The 12,050-nt window shown below is 41.4% G+C and overlaps 1 protein-coding gene across 7 annotated transcripts in view; it reads right to left on the bottom strand.

Annotated features, from left to right (window-relative positions):
- Positions 1 to 12,050, bottom strand: part of LOC137518990 (polyamine-modulated factor 1-binding protein 1-like) — a 539,976-nt gene that overhangs the window by 126,171 nt on the left and 401,755 nt on the right. For all 7 annotated transcript variants that reach the window (XM_068237518.1, XM_068237520.1, XM_068237522.1 and 4 more), the window contains one exon: positions 9,928 to 10,037. In XM_068237518.1, coding sequence (XP_068093619.1) covers positions 9,928 to 10,037 — 110 coding nt within the window. The remainder of the gene's footprint in view (positions 1 to 9,927; positions 10,038 to 12,050) is intronic.

Genomic DNA, 12,050 nt, shown 5'->3' with positions numbered 1-12,050 from the left:
GTCAAACGTAGTGAAGAAGCCTGTGGGCTCAATAACGCAGAATGCGAGGCTACCATTCAAAAGATCCACCCTGAAGCCCAACCGATAGTTTCGGTGGCTGAAGGAAAGGTGTGTTTTTTTAACATAAGGTCTAATGATACATTCAAGGTATATTCTCATAATTGTTCCGATAAGGGGGAGTTTCCAAGGGGTACATATTGGGGGAGCGGAGATCCCATATGGATCCAGTCATCCAGGTTTGATGACGTTATTTCTCAAATTGTTAAGAGAACTCTTAAGGTCAAAGTTTCACGGGTAGTTCCCGTCCTAAAAGAGAACACGACATGGGACAAAGGGGAACAGGGTTTGATCCAAGACGACCACATTTTGTTACAAAGGTTAAACAAACAGTACACAAAGTTAGAGGTAAGATTTCACCATGATCCAGGTGATTTTAACGAGGTAGAACACAAAAATAAGAAGGTGAGTTCCAGTCTGACTTGGTGGAAAAGGTTTCCGGTGATGTTCCAGGGACACTCGGACTGGGCCTCTGCAGTTCAAAGGTTCTTCTCACACCCACTGGTCGTCTGGATGGGGATGACAACTTTAGGCATCATTATCCAGGTGAGGTTGTGTGTTAAAATTACGTAAAACAAATTAACCTGGTCAAGAGATTGGTGCCTCATAAACAATCTCATGATCCAATATTTTCAAATTAAGGGATATACAGGGTTACGGGTATAGGTTTAGTAGTACCGGTGATGGAGTTGATTGTATAAAGGCGCTCTTTTAGAAGGCACCTGGCACTGCTCCATTGAGTAACAAACAAACGAGTTTCACTTTTCTGTGGTCATGCAAGTTTGTGAGTGATACGCAAATGACGCAAATGCTGAGCATGTGGAATAGAGGGACTTAGAAGTAGGGCCTCCCCAGAGAGCCTGGTTACAGGAAGACCAAGAGGTATTGCTCTCTCTCTTCCAGGGATAACCACCGAGAGCAGAGAAGGTGTGTGAGCACGAACATCGAAAAGTGAAACATAAAGAAACCAGGTACGGTTAGGTTCAGAAGTTGGGATCTGCAGGTCAAGCCTTTTTAGGGGGGATTGTTATAATTTAAGTAGGCCTCAGTTATTTGGACTGAGTTAGTCAAAAAGGCTTGAGGGGCAGACCTGCCCTTTAAGGGATTTTCTCTTAGAGAGAAAATCTGCAGTTCTGTCAGCAGAACTAGAACATACCAAGAAGCTGTTCTATGGACAAGGCCGCAGGTCTCACTGACCTCAGCTTGTACGCCACTGGAACAATAAACATCAGCCATATTTACTAAATATCCACATTCCAGTAAGTAAAGGAAAGGTGACATTAAATATTAATCGAGTGGGTGGGTATTATGACACCACGATGGGGCTCATCCAATAGTCGGGTCTAGGGGATGGTGAATATGATGTCACGTTGAACTCTTTCCTAGTCGGTATTAAAAACCTAGGTGGGCGCTCAGAGCTCACTCTGCTTCTGACTTTCCCACTAGATCTAAAGGCTGACTGGAACCTCTAAGTATTTCCATTCTATATGTAATCTGATATAATGTATGCTGTACATAGGTAGTCTAGTGTAACGTAGTGTAACGTAGTTAGGAAGAAGGTACCTGATTGACTTCAGCAGGAAGTCTAATCAAGAAGCTTGTAACGCAACATGAAGATTGGCGTGGCTAGGATATGATGAATGTATCTATCTGTATTTCTGTTTCCTGAATAAACTCCGTAAACATTGAAGAAGCCTGAGAAAAGTCTATCTCCTGCTTGCTGTGTTGAGAGTCAAGTGATCTCACAGTCTGTGGGACGCAACTGTAAGAAGTTAATGGTGTCGAAGCAAGGTGATATAGAATAGGTTCTAACAAAACTAATATTTGAAATAGGAAACCTTTGCTGGTGTTTTGAATAAATTAACTGATTGGAGTCTGACACTTTGAGCCTACAATATTGAACATTTTCACAATATTCTAATGGTCTGAGATTTTGATTTTGGGGTTCTCATAAGCTGTAAGCCATAATCATGAACATTATAACAAATCTAGGCTTGAAATATCTCGCTTTGCATGTAATAAATCTATTTCATATATAATTTTACACTTTTGAGTTGAATTACTGCCATGAATGGACTTTTGCACAATATTCTAATTTTTTGAGTTTCACCTGTATCTCACCTGCACAGAGTAAAACTAGTTAACCTCTTAAGGACCTCAGTCTTAAACCCCCTAGTGACTTATGTGCTGTGTATAATTTTTAGATTATCTACTCTTGTGGTGTTTTACTTCCCTCTCTCCCCGCCTGCATGTGGTGGAGCTCAGGGCTGTTACGTTAATGTTTGTAACTGTTTTTGTTTAACATGAAAATTAATAAAAAGAATCTTCAAAAAAAAATAGGGCCACTGCAGCTCTAAGGCCTCGCTGCAGGGCCATACAACTCAGTACACAAGTGATTCCCCACCCCTTTTTCTGCCCACCAACAGAGCTCTATGTTGTTGGGCATTAATCGCTCCTGGAGCGTTTGTTTTTTTTCTAAATATTTATTAGATTTTTTTTTAAAATAAATTTCACCCTTTTTATTATTTATGTATACCTTACTCCCTCCCTCCCCCCGCCAGCCAATCAGCGTGATCGGCTGTAGCCTATGACAGTGGGTTGCCATAGTGCCTCCCAGGGGGACAGCCGTGTCACACGGCTGTCCCCAGTACAGCGCTGCTGTAGATCAAAAGGGTAATGAGGGTAATATTTCTCATGATTTGAAAAATAAAACTATTAATTAAACTATTGTTTAACTGCCTAACGACTGCTCCACGCCGGGTAAAACCCTGACCCAGGACTTCACGCCAATCGGTGCGGAGTGGTCCTGGGGCTGCCGCACTGCTCACACCTATCGGCGTGGAGCAGTCGTTAGGCAGTTAAACAGAAGTAGTTTTATTTTTCAAAGACATGAGAAATATTACCCTTACCAAGGTGATCCATAAGACCTCATCTAATGTCCAGGCACAGTGCAAGCTGAAGCGCTCTACATCAAAGAAGAAGTACTTTTCACGCAAAATAATAACTTGACATTGTAATTCTGACACACGCCCTTTTCATTAATTTGAAGTGTGATTTCAGTGAGAGGTTCTCTTTCAAGGATTGTATCCTACAGAATACTTTTATTGCATGGTCACTACCACGAAGCCCCATTTAAACTCCACTGATTACATTATAGGGGGGCATCCAGCCACCATCCCAATGACTGGTTGTTGGACAGTCTCCAAGTCGTACCGGTGGCTCAGCTTTCCACAGTTGTCCCTCGGATGGGGTGTGGGGCACAAACCAGTCATGGGTCATTTAACAGGTAGTAATGGTGCTAGTAGCCAAAAGCTCAGCATGATAGGTTCCTTTAACAACTCCAAAAACTCAATGGGAAGCGGCGCTAGTGGGCTTTCTCAGCTGCACTATTCCAAAAGGGGATTCCACAAACCTTTCAATTGAATAAATGTAAAAAAAGGAACATGCGCTTCTAAAATATCAACTACTTTTTAATCAGATAATTGTATGAGTCAACAAATCAATATAATTTAAAAAGGATCCTATACGTATAAAAACAATCCACAATCATCCCACCATCACATTCACACAATCATACACTATGCGTGACCTGCCGCATATAGCCTTCCAGCACCAAGAAAAATTTGTTTAGTTTCCAGGATGCAGTTCACTTTTGCAAAAAAAGGGAGCTCAAGTTGCAGCGTTACAACGAATAAAACTTGCGAGTCCTTTAAAAAAAAGACCCAGTGTGTCCACAATGGCAGGTAGAAAAATTTTATATGCTCTCCACCGTTATAGAGAAACTCCAGGATTAATCCTCCCAAGGTTGTAATGTGGTCTATAATGTGCTTCTTAGATATATATAAAATTGCTCATATCATTGATCCACTCAAGGTACCTTAAGTTAGATGATCAGGTCCTGCGTGGCTAAGAACTCCACAACTCTCCGTCTAGATTGCGGGGATACCCGGCGGCCTACGTCACTTCCTTCTGGCAATCCCAGTGGTGACGCTTGCTCTTCCGGGATCTTCGCTTGTAGTGTCTTTGTAGTCGGTGACGTCACCTTAAAGATATAGGAGCTCTTTTTCGAAGTGCAGCCGCTAAGCGCTTCTACGGCTCACAGCTCTTAGATATCTTGACACATAGAAGACAGAGTCAATATCTTCACCTCTACGCGTTTCAGCTAAATAACGTTAGCCTTCTTCAGGAGGAACAGTTGCCATTTGGGACCTCTCGTGTTATATAGACCATCTGATTCAAGCCACCACCTCTACAGGGGAGTTTCCTCCCATAATTTCATATGCAAATTTCTCCATTCCCCCTGGCTGTTAACCCTTTCCATACCCACATTTTCTCTCACATTCACCCAAATTACATCAAGGGATTGCCATACAATAAAAATTAATTTATTCATTAAAAAATGCAAATGTTTCCATTTCATTGTTTAAACCTTTAGGAATCAAAGTGTCCAATTGGAAGATCCACTTTGATTCATTTCTTGACATTTTACGGATGTAATCTCCTCCCCTTGGATCTTTTTTAATAATTTCTAGGCCCCAAAAAGTCGTTCCCCTCAGAGATCCCCCATGTTTTTCTTTGAAATGGTTAGATAATGGGTGTTTCATGTTTTTCTTCATGATATTTTTGCAGTGCTCACCTATACGTGTATGCAGGGCCCTCTTGGTTCTACCTACATATATTTTATCACAGGGACACTGGATACAATAAATAACTCCCTTTGTGTTACAGGTTATTGAGTCCTTAATTTTGTATGTTATTCCGGCTTCTGTAATAACTTCTAATATCCTGCCAGGGTTATGAGTGACTCTACACCCAGTACATATTCCACATCTCTTGAAGCCCTTTTTCCCCTTTGCCTCTTCCGGAAAATTCTGCTTTTTCTCATTGGCAGCTGTGGCAATTGATAGCCCTATATTTGGTGCCCTCCTAAAGATTAATTTTGGTGTGTTTGGCAGTAAATCGCCTAGAGTTTTATCTTCCCTCAATACACTCCAGTGTTTTTCTACTATTTTTGCAACCAATCTAGATTGGGAAGTGTATTGAAAGATCATGGAAAAATCCACGTTATTGTTTTCAATCCTACTCTTTGATGCCAGTAGGTCTTTCCGTCCCTTTCTATCTACCATAGACCCGCGCGGGGTCTCGTAGACTGCCTCCTAGAAAAGGGGTACCCTGAAAATATGATTATGAAGTCAAAAAATATGGTAGATAGAAAGGGACGGAAAGACCTACTGGCATCAAAGAGTAGGATTGAAAACAATAACGTGGATTTTTCCATGATCTTTCAATACACTTCCCAATCTAGATTGGTTGCAAAAATAGTAGAAAAACACTGGAGTGTATTGAGGGAAGATAAAACTCTAGGCGATTTACTGCCAAACACACCAAAATTAATCTTTAGGAGGGCACCAAATATAGGGCTATCAATTGCCACAGCTGCCAATGAGAAAAAGCAGAATTTTCCGGAAGAGGCAAAGGGGAAAAAGGGCTTCAAGAGATGTGGAATATGTACTGGGTGTAGAGTCACTCATAACCCTGGCAGGATATTAGAAGTTATTACAGAAGCCGGAATAACATACAAAATTAAGGACTCAATAACCTGTAACACAAAGGGAGTTATTTATTGTATCCAGTGTCCCTGTGATAAAATATATGTAGGTAGAACCAAGAGGGCCCTGCATACACGTATAGGTGAGCACTGCAAAAATATCATGAAGAAAAACATGAAACACCCATTATCTAACCATTTCAAAGAAAAACATGGGGGATCTCTGAGGGGAACGACTTTTTGGGGCCTAGAAATTATTAAAAAAGATCCAAGGGGAGGAGATTACATCCGTAAAATGTCAAGAAATGAATCAAAGTGGATCTTCCAATTGGACACTTTGATTCCTAAAGGTTTAAACAATGAAATGGAAACATTTGCATTTTTTAATGAATAAATTAATTTTTATTGTATGGCAATCCCTTGATGTAATTTGGGTGAATGTGAGAGAAAATGTGGGTATGGAAAGGGTTAACAGCCAGGGGGAATGGAGAAATTTGCATATGAAATTATGGGAGGAAACTCCCCTGTAGAGGTGGTGGCTTGAATCAGATGGTCTATATAACACGAGAGGTCCCAAATGGCAACTGTTCCTCCTGAAGAAGGCTAACGTTATTTAGCTGAAACGCGTAGAGGTGAAGATATTGACTCTGTCTTCTATGTGTCAAGATATCTAAGAGCTGTGAGCCGTAGAAGCGCTTAGCGGCTGCACTTCGAAAAAGAGCTCCTATATCTTTAAGGTGACGTCACCGACTACAAAGACACTACAAGCGAAGATCCCGGAAGAGCGAGCGTCACCACTGGGATTGCCAGAAGGAAGTGACGTAGGCCGCCGGGTATCCCCGCAATCTAGACGGAGAGTTGTGGAGTTCTTAGCCACGCAGGACCTGATCATCTAACTTAAGGTACCTTGAGTGGATCAATGATATGAGCAATTTTATATATATCTAAGAAGCACATTATAGACCACATTACAACCTTGGGAGGATTAATCCTGGAGTTTCTCTATAACGGTGGAGAGCATATAAAATTTTTCTACCTGCCATTGTGGACACACTGGGTCTTTTTTTTAAAGGACTCGCAAGTTTTATTCGTTGTAACGCTGCAACTTGAGCTCCCTTTTTTTGCAAAAGTGAACTGCATCCTGGAAACTAAACAAATTTTTCTTGGTGCTGGAAGGCTATATGCGGCAGGTCACGCATAGTGTATGATTGTGTGAATGTGATGGTGGGATGATTGTGGATTGTTTTTATACGTATAGGATCCTTTTTAAATTATATTGATTTGTTGACTCATACAATTATCTGATTAAAAAGTAGTTGATATTTTAGAAGCGCATTTTACTTTTTTTACATTTATTCAATTGAAAGGTTCCTTTAACAATCCTTGAAAGCTTCAAACAAATGTCCACTTACACAAACCTTCTCTAATCCTCCTGACATGCCAAAACACAGTAGCCTATATCCTATTAATGTTTCTTCTAAGTTTTCTCCAACAAGATACTTCTAAACCTTACTAATAAAATACCTTTAGGATGGATTCACAGGCGTCAGTTGCATAATGCACGCATTAAAATGTGAGTAAACTGCAAAGGAGACTGGACATAGACTTTAATTAAAAGCCTGTATGCAGTGAGTTACAATAACGTGATCATGTAGAACGCAGTCCTGTGAACAGCCCCGTAGACTTCTATAGACAATGAATTGACCTACAGAATAATTCTGAAATGCAACTGAGAACTAGGCCTTAAAGCTGTCAGAATGCAAGACAATACTCAAAATCATTTTGATAAGATTACTTTTTTAATAGTTAAGTGCTGAAAAGTGCTGAAAAGTTATTTTTTCCAAAGATTCAAAATTATTTTCAACGACAATTGAATAAGAAACAATTTAACTCATATGAGATGGGAGCCTCTGGTCCCTTTAAGTACCAAAGTTTTTTTTCATTTTTTCCCTTCCCGATCACTGTGATTGGCCAATGAAAATGACTCCTGATCAAGAGGAAGCTCACATGACAGCCGAGTTTACTTCCTCCAGGAGCAGTGATTAGCTCGGGACCTCAGTAAGCCACGGCATAGAATCTACGCCGCATCAGAGTTAGAGACCCAAAAATGCAGCGTAAATTCTACTTATTGCGGTGCCAAACCGGTTAAGCAATCCTCAAGTGAAAATAAAGTCATAAGATAAACATTTATATCTACAGTCCTAAACAGGACTTTCCTGAAACATGTAATACTTACCTAGGCCTACTGAAGTGACATTTAGGGCACCCAAATGTGCTAGTGCCTAAGTTACTTTATGGTAAATTTCAATGTTCTACACCTGAATCCCACAATGCTTTGCACATAAAGCTTAATAAGCTCCTAAGAAGTATTCAGTGTAATATGAGGGGAGGCTGCAGAATATCCAGCTTAGAGATAAAGCTGAAACTTACTTACATTTTTGCCTGGAACAAAGTACATACAGGGAGTGCAGAATTATTAGGCAAGTTGTATTTTTGAGGAATAATTTTATTATTGAACAACAACCATGTTCTCAATGAACCCAAAAAACTCATTAATATCAAAACTGAATATTTTTGAAAGTAGTTTTTAGTTTGTTTTTAGTTTTAACTATTTTAGGTGGATATCTGTGTGTGCAGGTGACTATTACTGTGCATAATTATTAGGCAACTTAACAAAAAACAAATATATACCCATTTCAATTATTTATTTTTACCAGTGAAACCAATATAACATCTCAACATTCACAAATATACATTTCTGACATTCAAAAACAAAACAAAAACAAATCAGTGACCAATATAGCCACCTTTCTTTGCAAGGACACTCAAAAGCCTGCCATCCATGGAGTCTGTCAGTGTTGTGATCTATTCACCATCAACATTGCGTGCAGCAGCAACCACAGCCTCCCAGACACTGTTCAGAGAGGTGTACTGTTTTCCCTCCTTGTAAATCTCACATTTTATGATGGACCACAGGTTCTCAAATGGGTTCAGATCTGGTGAACAAGGAGGCCATGTCATTAGTTTTTATTCTTTTATACCCTTTCTTGCCACCCACGCTGTGGAGTACTTGGACGCGTGTGATGGAGCATTGTCCTGTATGAAAATCATGTTTTTCTTGAAGGATGCAGACTTCTTCCTGTACCACTGCTTGAAGAAGGTGTCTTCCAGAAACTGGCAGTAGGACTGGGAGTTGAGCTTGACTCCATCCTCAACCCAAAAAGGCCCCACAAGCTCATCTTTGATGATACCAGCCCAAACCAGTACTCCACCTCCACCTTGCTGGCGTCTGAGTCGGACTGGAGCTCTCTGCCCTTTACCAATCCAGCCACGGGCCCATCCATCTGGCCCATCAAGACTCACTCTCATTTCATCAGTCCATAAAACCTTAGAAAAAGATATTTCTTGGCCCAGTCTTGACGTTTCAGCTTGTGTGTCTTGTTCAGGGGTGGTCGTCTTTCAGCCTTTCTTACCTTGGCCATGTCTCTGAGTATTGCACACCTTGTGCTTTTGGGCACTCCAGTGATGTTGCAGCTCTGAAATATGGCCAAACTGGTGGCAAGTGGCATCTTGGCAGCTGCACGCTTGACTTTTCTCAGTTCATAGGCAGTTATTTTGCGCCTTGGTTTTTCCACACGCTTCTTGCGACCCTGTTGACTATTTTGAATGAAACGCTTGATTGTTCGATGATCACGCTTCAGAAGCTTTACAATTTTAAGAGTGCTGCATCCCTCTGCAAGATATCTCACTATTTTTGACTCTTCTGAGCCTGTCAAGTTCTTCTTTTGACCCATTTTGCCAAAGGAAAGGACGTTGCCTAATAATTATGCACACCTGATATAGGCTGTTGATGTCATTAGACACCCCTTCTCATTACAGAGATGCACATCACCTAATATGCTTAATTAGTAGTAGGCTTTCGAGACTATACAGCTTGGAGTAAGACAACATGCATAAAGAGGATGGTGTGGTCAAAATACTAATTTGCCTAATAATTCTGCACTCCCCGTACAAGGTAATTTGCCACAGTTCAGGGTTATGTACAGTACAGGCATCACATGGTACATACTGTAGTAGTTTTGTCAGTTTTACTCTCTGTTTTCTACTTACAGGTTCACTTCAAAGCATAAACTATCCGAAAGCCACAGTTTAAAACACTGGCCAAGCAGCACACACACAAAAAAAACAAAAACTGTCAGAAAAACACCATACTGGTGACTGAAAGAAATTTTAACAGCTCAAAAGAAAAAAGCAAAACAAAAACCTGATGATGGCTGGAACAATGCAGAAAATGATGTGCAGCATTTATCAAATTTACTTACTTTTGTTCTTTGATCCACTGATTAACATTTGCGGCCACAAATTCACTTTCCTGATGGAGGCGACTGTTGTCAGTTTGTGTTGCTTCTAGAGCTTGGCATAGGATTTCCAGCTGTGGATGTAGACAGATCAAAGAGTATGATGGACTCCCTTAGAACGAGAGCTATCTGGAATACTAATAATAGTCTGTAATACTTGTAAAGAATCAAGTCATTTTTCTCCACTCCTTCAAATAATCATGGTTTCCTTGTACATGCTATTAATTGATTCAATATGCGAGATGGAATGCCTGAACCTTTCCCACGCTTTACATTTACCAGTTTACTATAATATGCATTACTTTACCTCCAGAGGTTGTTTAATTCAAATCAGGCTTATTTTATGAAAAATGAAAAAGAAAGCCGTTACAACTTGTTAACTTTAAGCCTTGGTTTCTTGCTTAATGTGTGCTGTGTGATATGTTTTTCATAAAGAAGCCATTTGCAGCCGAGGTGTATCTCTCAGAACTATCACAAGCAGAAGCTGGGCAAGATGAACAAAGAATTATTATGGCTTTTGCTAGAGAAACAGGATTATGGCTATGTACTTTTGATTATCACTGAAGTTGTTGAAGGGTAGACAGCAAAGAAATTTCAAATAAAGGGAAAAAAAGAAAATCTCTGAACCACCCTGGCGTTATGATTAAATCGCCAGGGTGGCTGCGGGAGGGTTTTTTTTAAATAAAAAAAAAACTATTTCATGCAGCCAACTGAAAGTTGGCTGCATGAAAGCCCACTAGAGGGCGCTCCGGAGGCGTTCTTCCGATCGCCTCCGGCGCCCAGAATAAACAAGGAAGGCCGCAATGAGCGGCCTTCCTTGTTTTGCTTAGATCGTCGCCATAGCGACGAGCGGAGTGACGTCATGGACGTCAGCCGACGTCCTGACGTCTGCCGCCTCCGATCCAGCCCTTAGCGCTGGCCGGAACTTTTTGTTCCGGCTACGCTGGGCTCAGGCGGCTGGGGGGACCCTCTTTCGCCGCTGCTCGCGGCGGATCGCCGCAGAGCGGCGGCGATCGGGCAGCACACGCGGCTGGCAAAGTGCCGGCTGCGTGTGCTGCTCTTTATTTTATGAAAATCGGCCCAGCAGGGCCTGAGCGGCAGCCTCCGGCGGTGATGGACGAGCTGAGCTCGTCCATACCGCCCAGCTGGTTATTAAAAGCCTAGAATATTTATGAACCGCAAAGAATTGGGTAGCATCACTGTTTTTGTGCAGGTGCATTTCAGGCTGTCCACTTATACAGTAAAAAATGCTGAAAGTCAAATGAAAAATTAAATATGCAACAGGTCACCACATAATGGGCTAAACTTAAAATGGACTAAAGTAATGACACAACAGATTTTTTTATTAGCATAGGTACCAGCCTCTTATTAAAACAATGGACCTGATTCATTAGGATTCCCTCAGGGCAGAGAATGCTGAAGAAAATATACACCTGGTGACACTTTTGTAAAAAAAATTGCTAAGGGGGAGTTTATTTTAAAAAGACAATTCCACACATATCTGTCCTATTTGAAATACTGCCCATTGTTTATAATTAGCCCTTTTATGAACATAGAAAGTCGACACCAAATGACACACTCTGCCTGACTACTGGATCATGAGTGGGTCTGGCCTGTTCCATGAGAGCCATTGCTAAGTTGTCCCCTAACAAACAAGTGCTGCAGCCACTTCCAGGGGCGAAACTGCAAATTATGGGGCCCCCAGAAAAACTTTGATGAGGCCAACCAATGTTCACACATTTCCCTTGCCTACCCCTGGTGACCCTCACAGCCTGGGGAAAGGGGGCATCTCGCAAGAGGTATAAAACAAGTGTGGCCGTCACAATCTTCACACCCATAACAAGTGTAGGCACAAACAATATCTGATCTGAAGGATGGACCCCTTTATCAGAGGGGGTAAAGTAGTAGTTGGGGGTGCCCTTATAGCTCTGGGAGCCCCTGTGATCACTGGGGCTTCTCCCCTGTAGTTACACCCCTGGCCACTACCTTGTGAAGCTTGATTGTCTAGGTAGGGAACTAAAGATCAGTGTGTGTCCTGCTGCTCTTCCTGAAGATTAGTTAGGGCTCCCAGAGGACAAGTGAGGCTT

The sequence above is a fragment of the Hyperolius riggenbachi genome, chromosome 5 (assembly GCF_040937935.1).
Source record: "Hyperolius riggenbachi isolate aHypRig1 chromosome 5, aHypRig1.pri, whole genome shotgun sequence".
Lineage (NCBI taxonomy): Eukaryota > Metazoa > Chordata > Amphibia > Anura > Hyperoliidae > Hyperolius > Hyperolius riggenbachi.
Note: the sequence above shows the minus strand (reverse complement) of the source record. Positions and strands in the feature narration are given on the sequence as shown.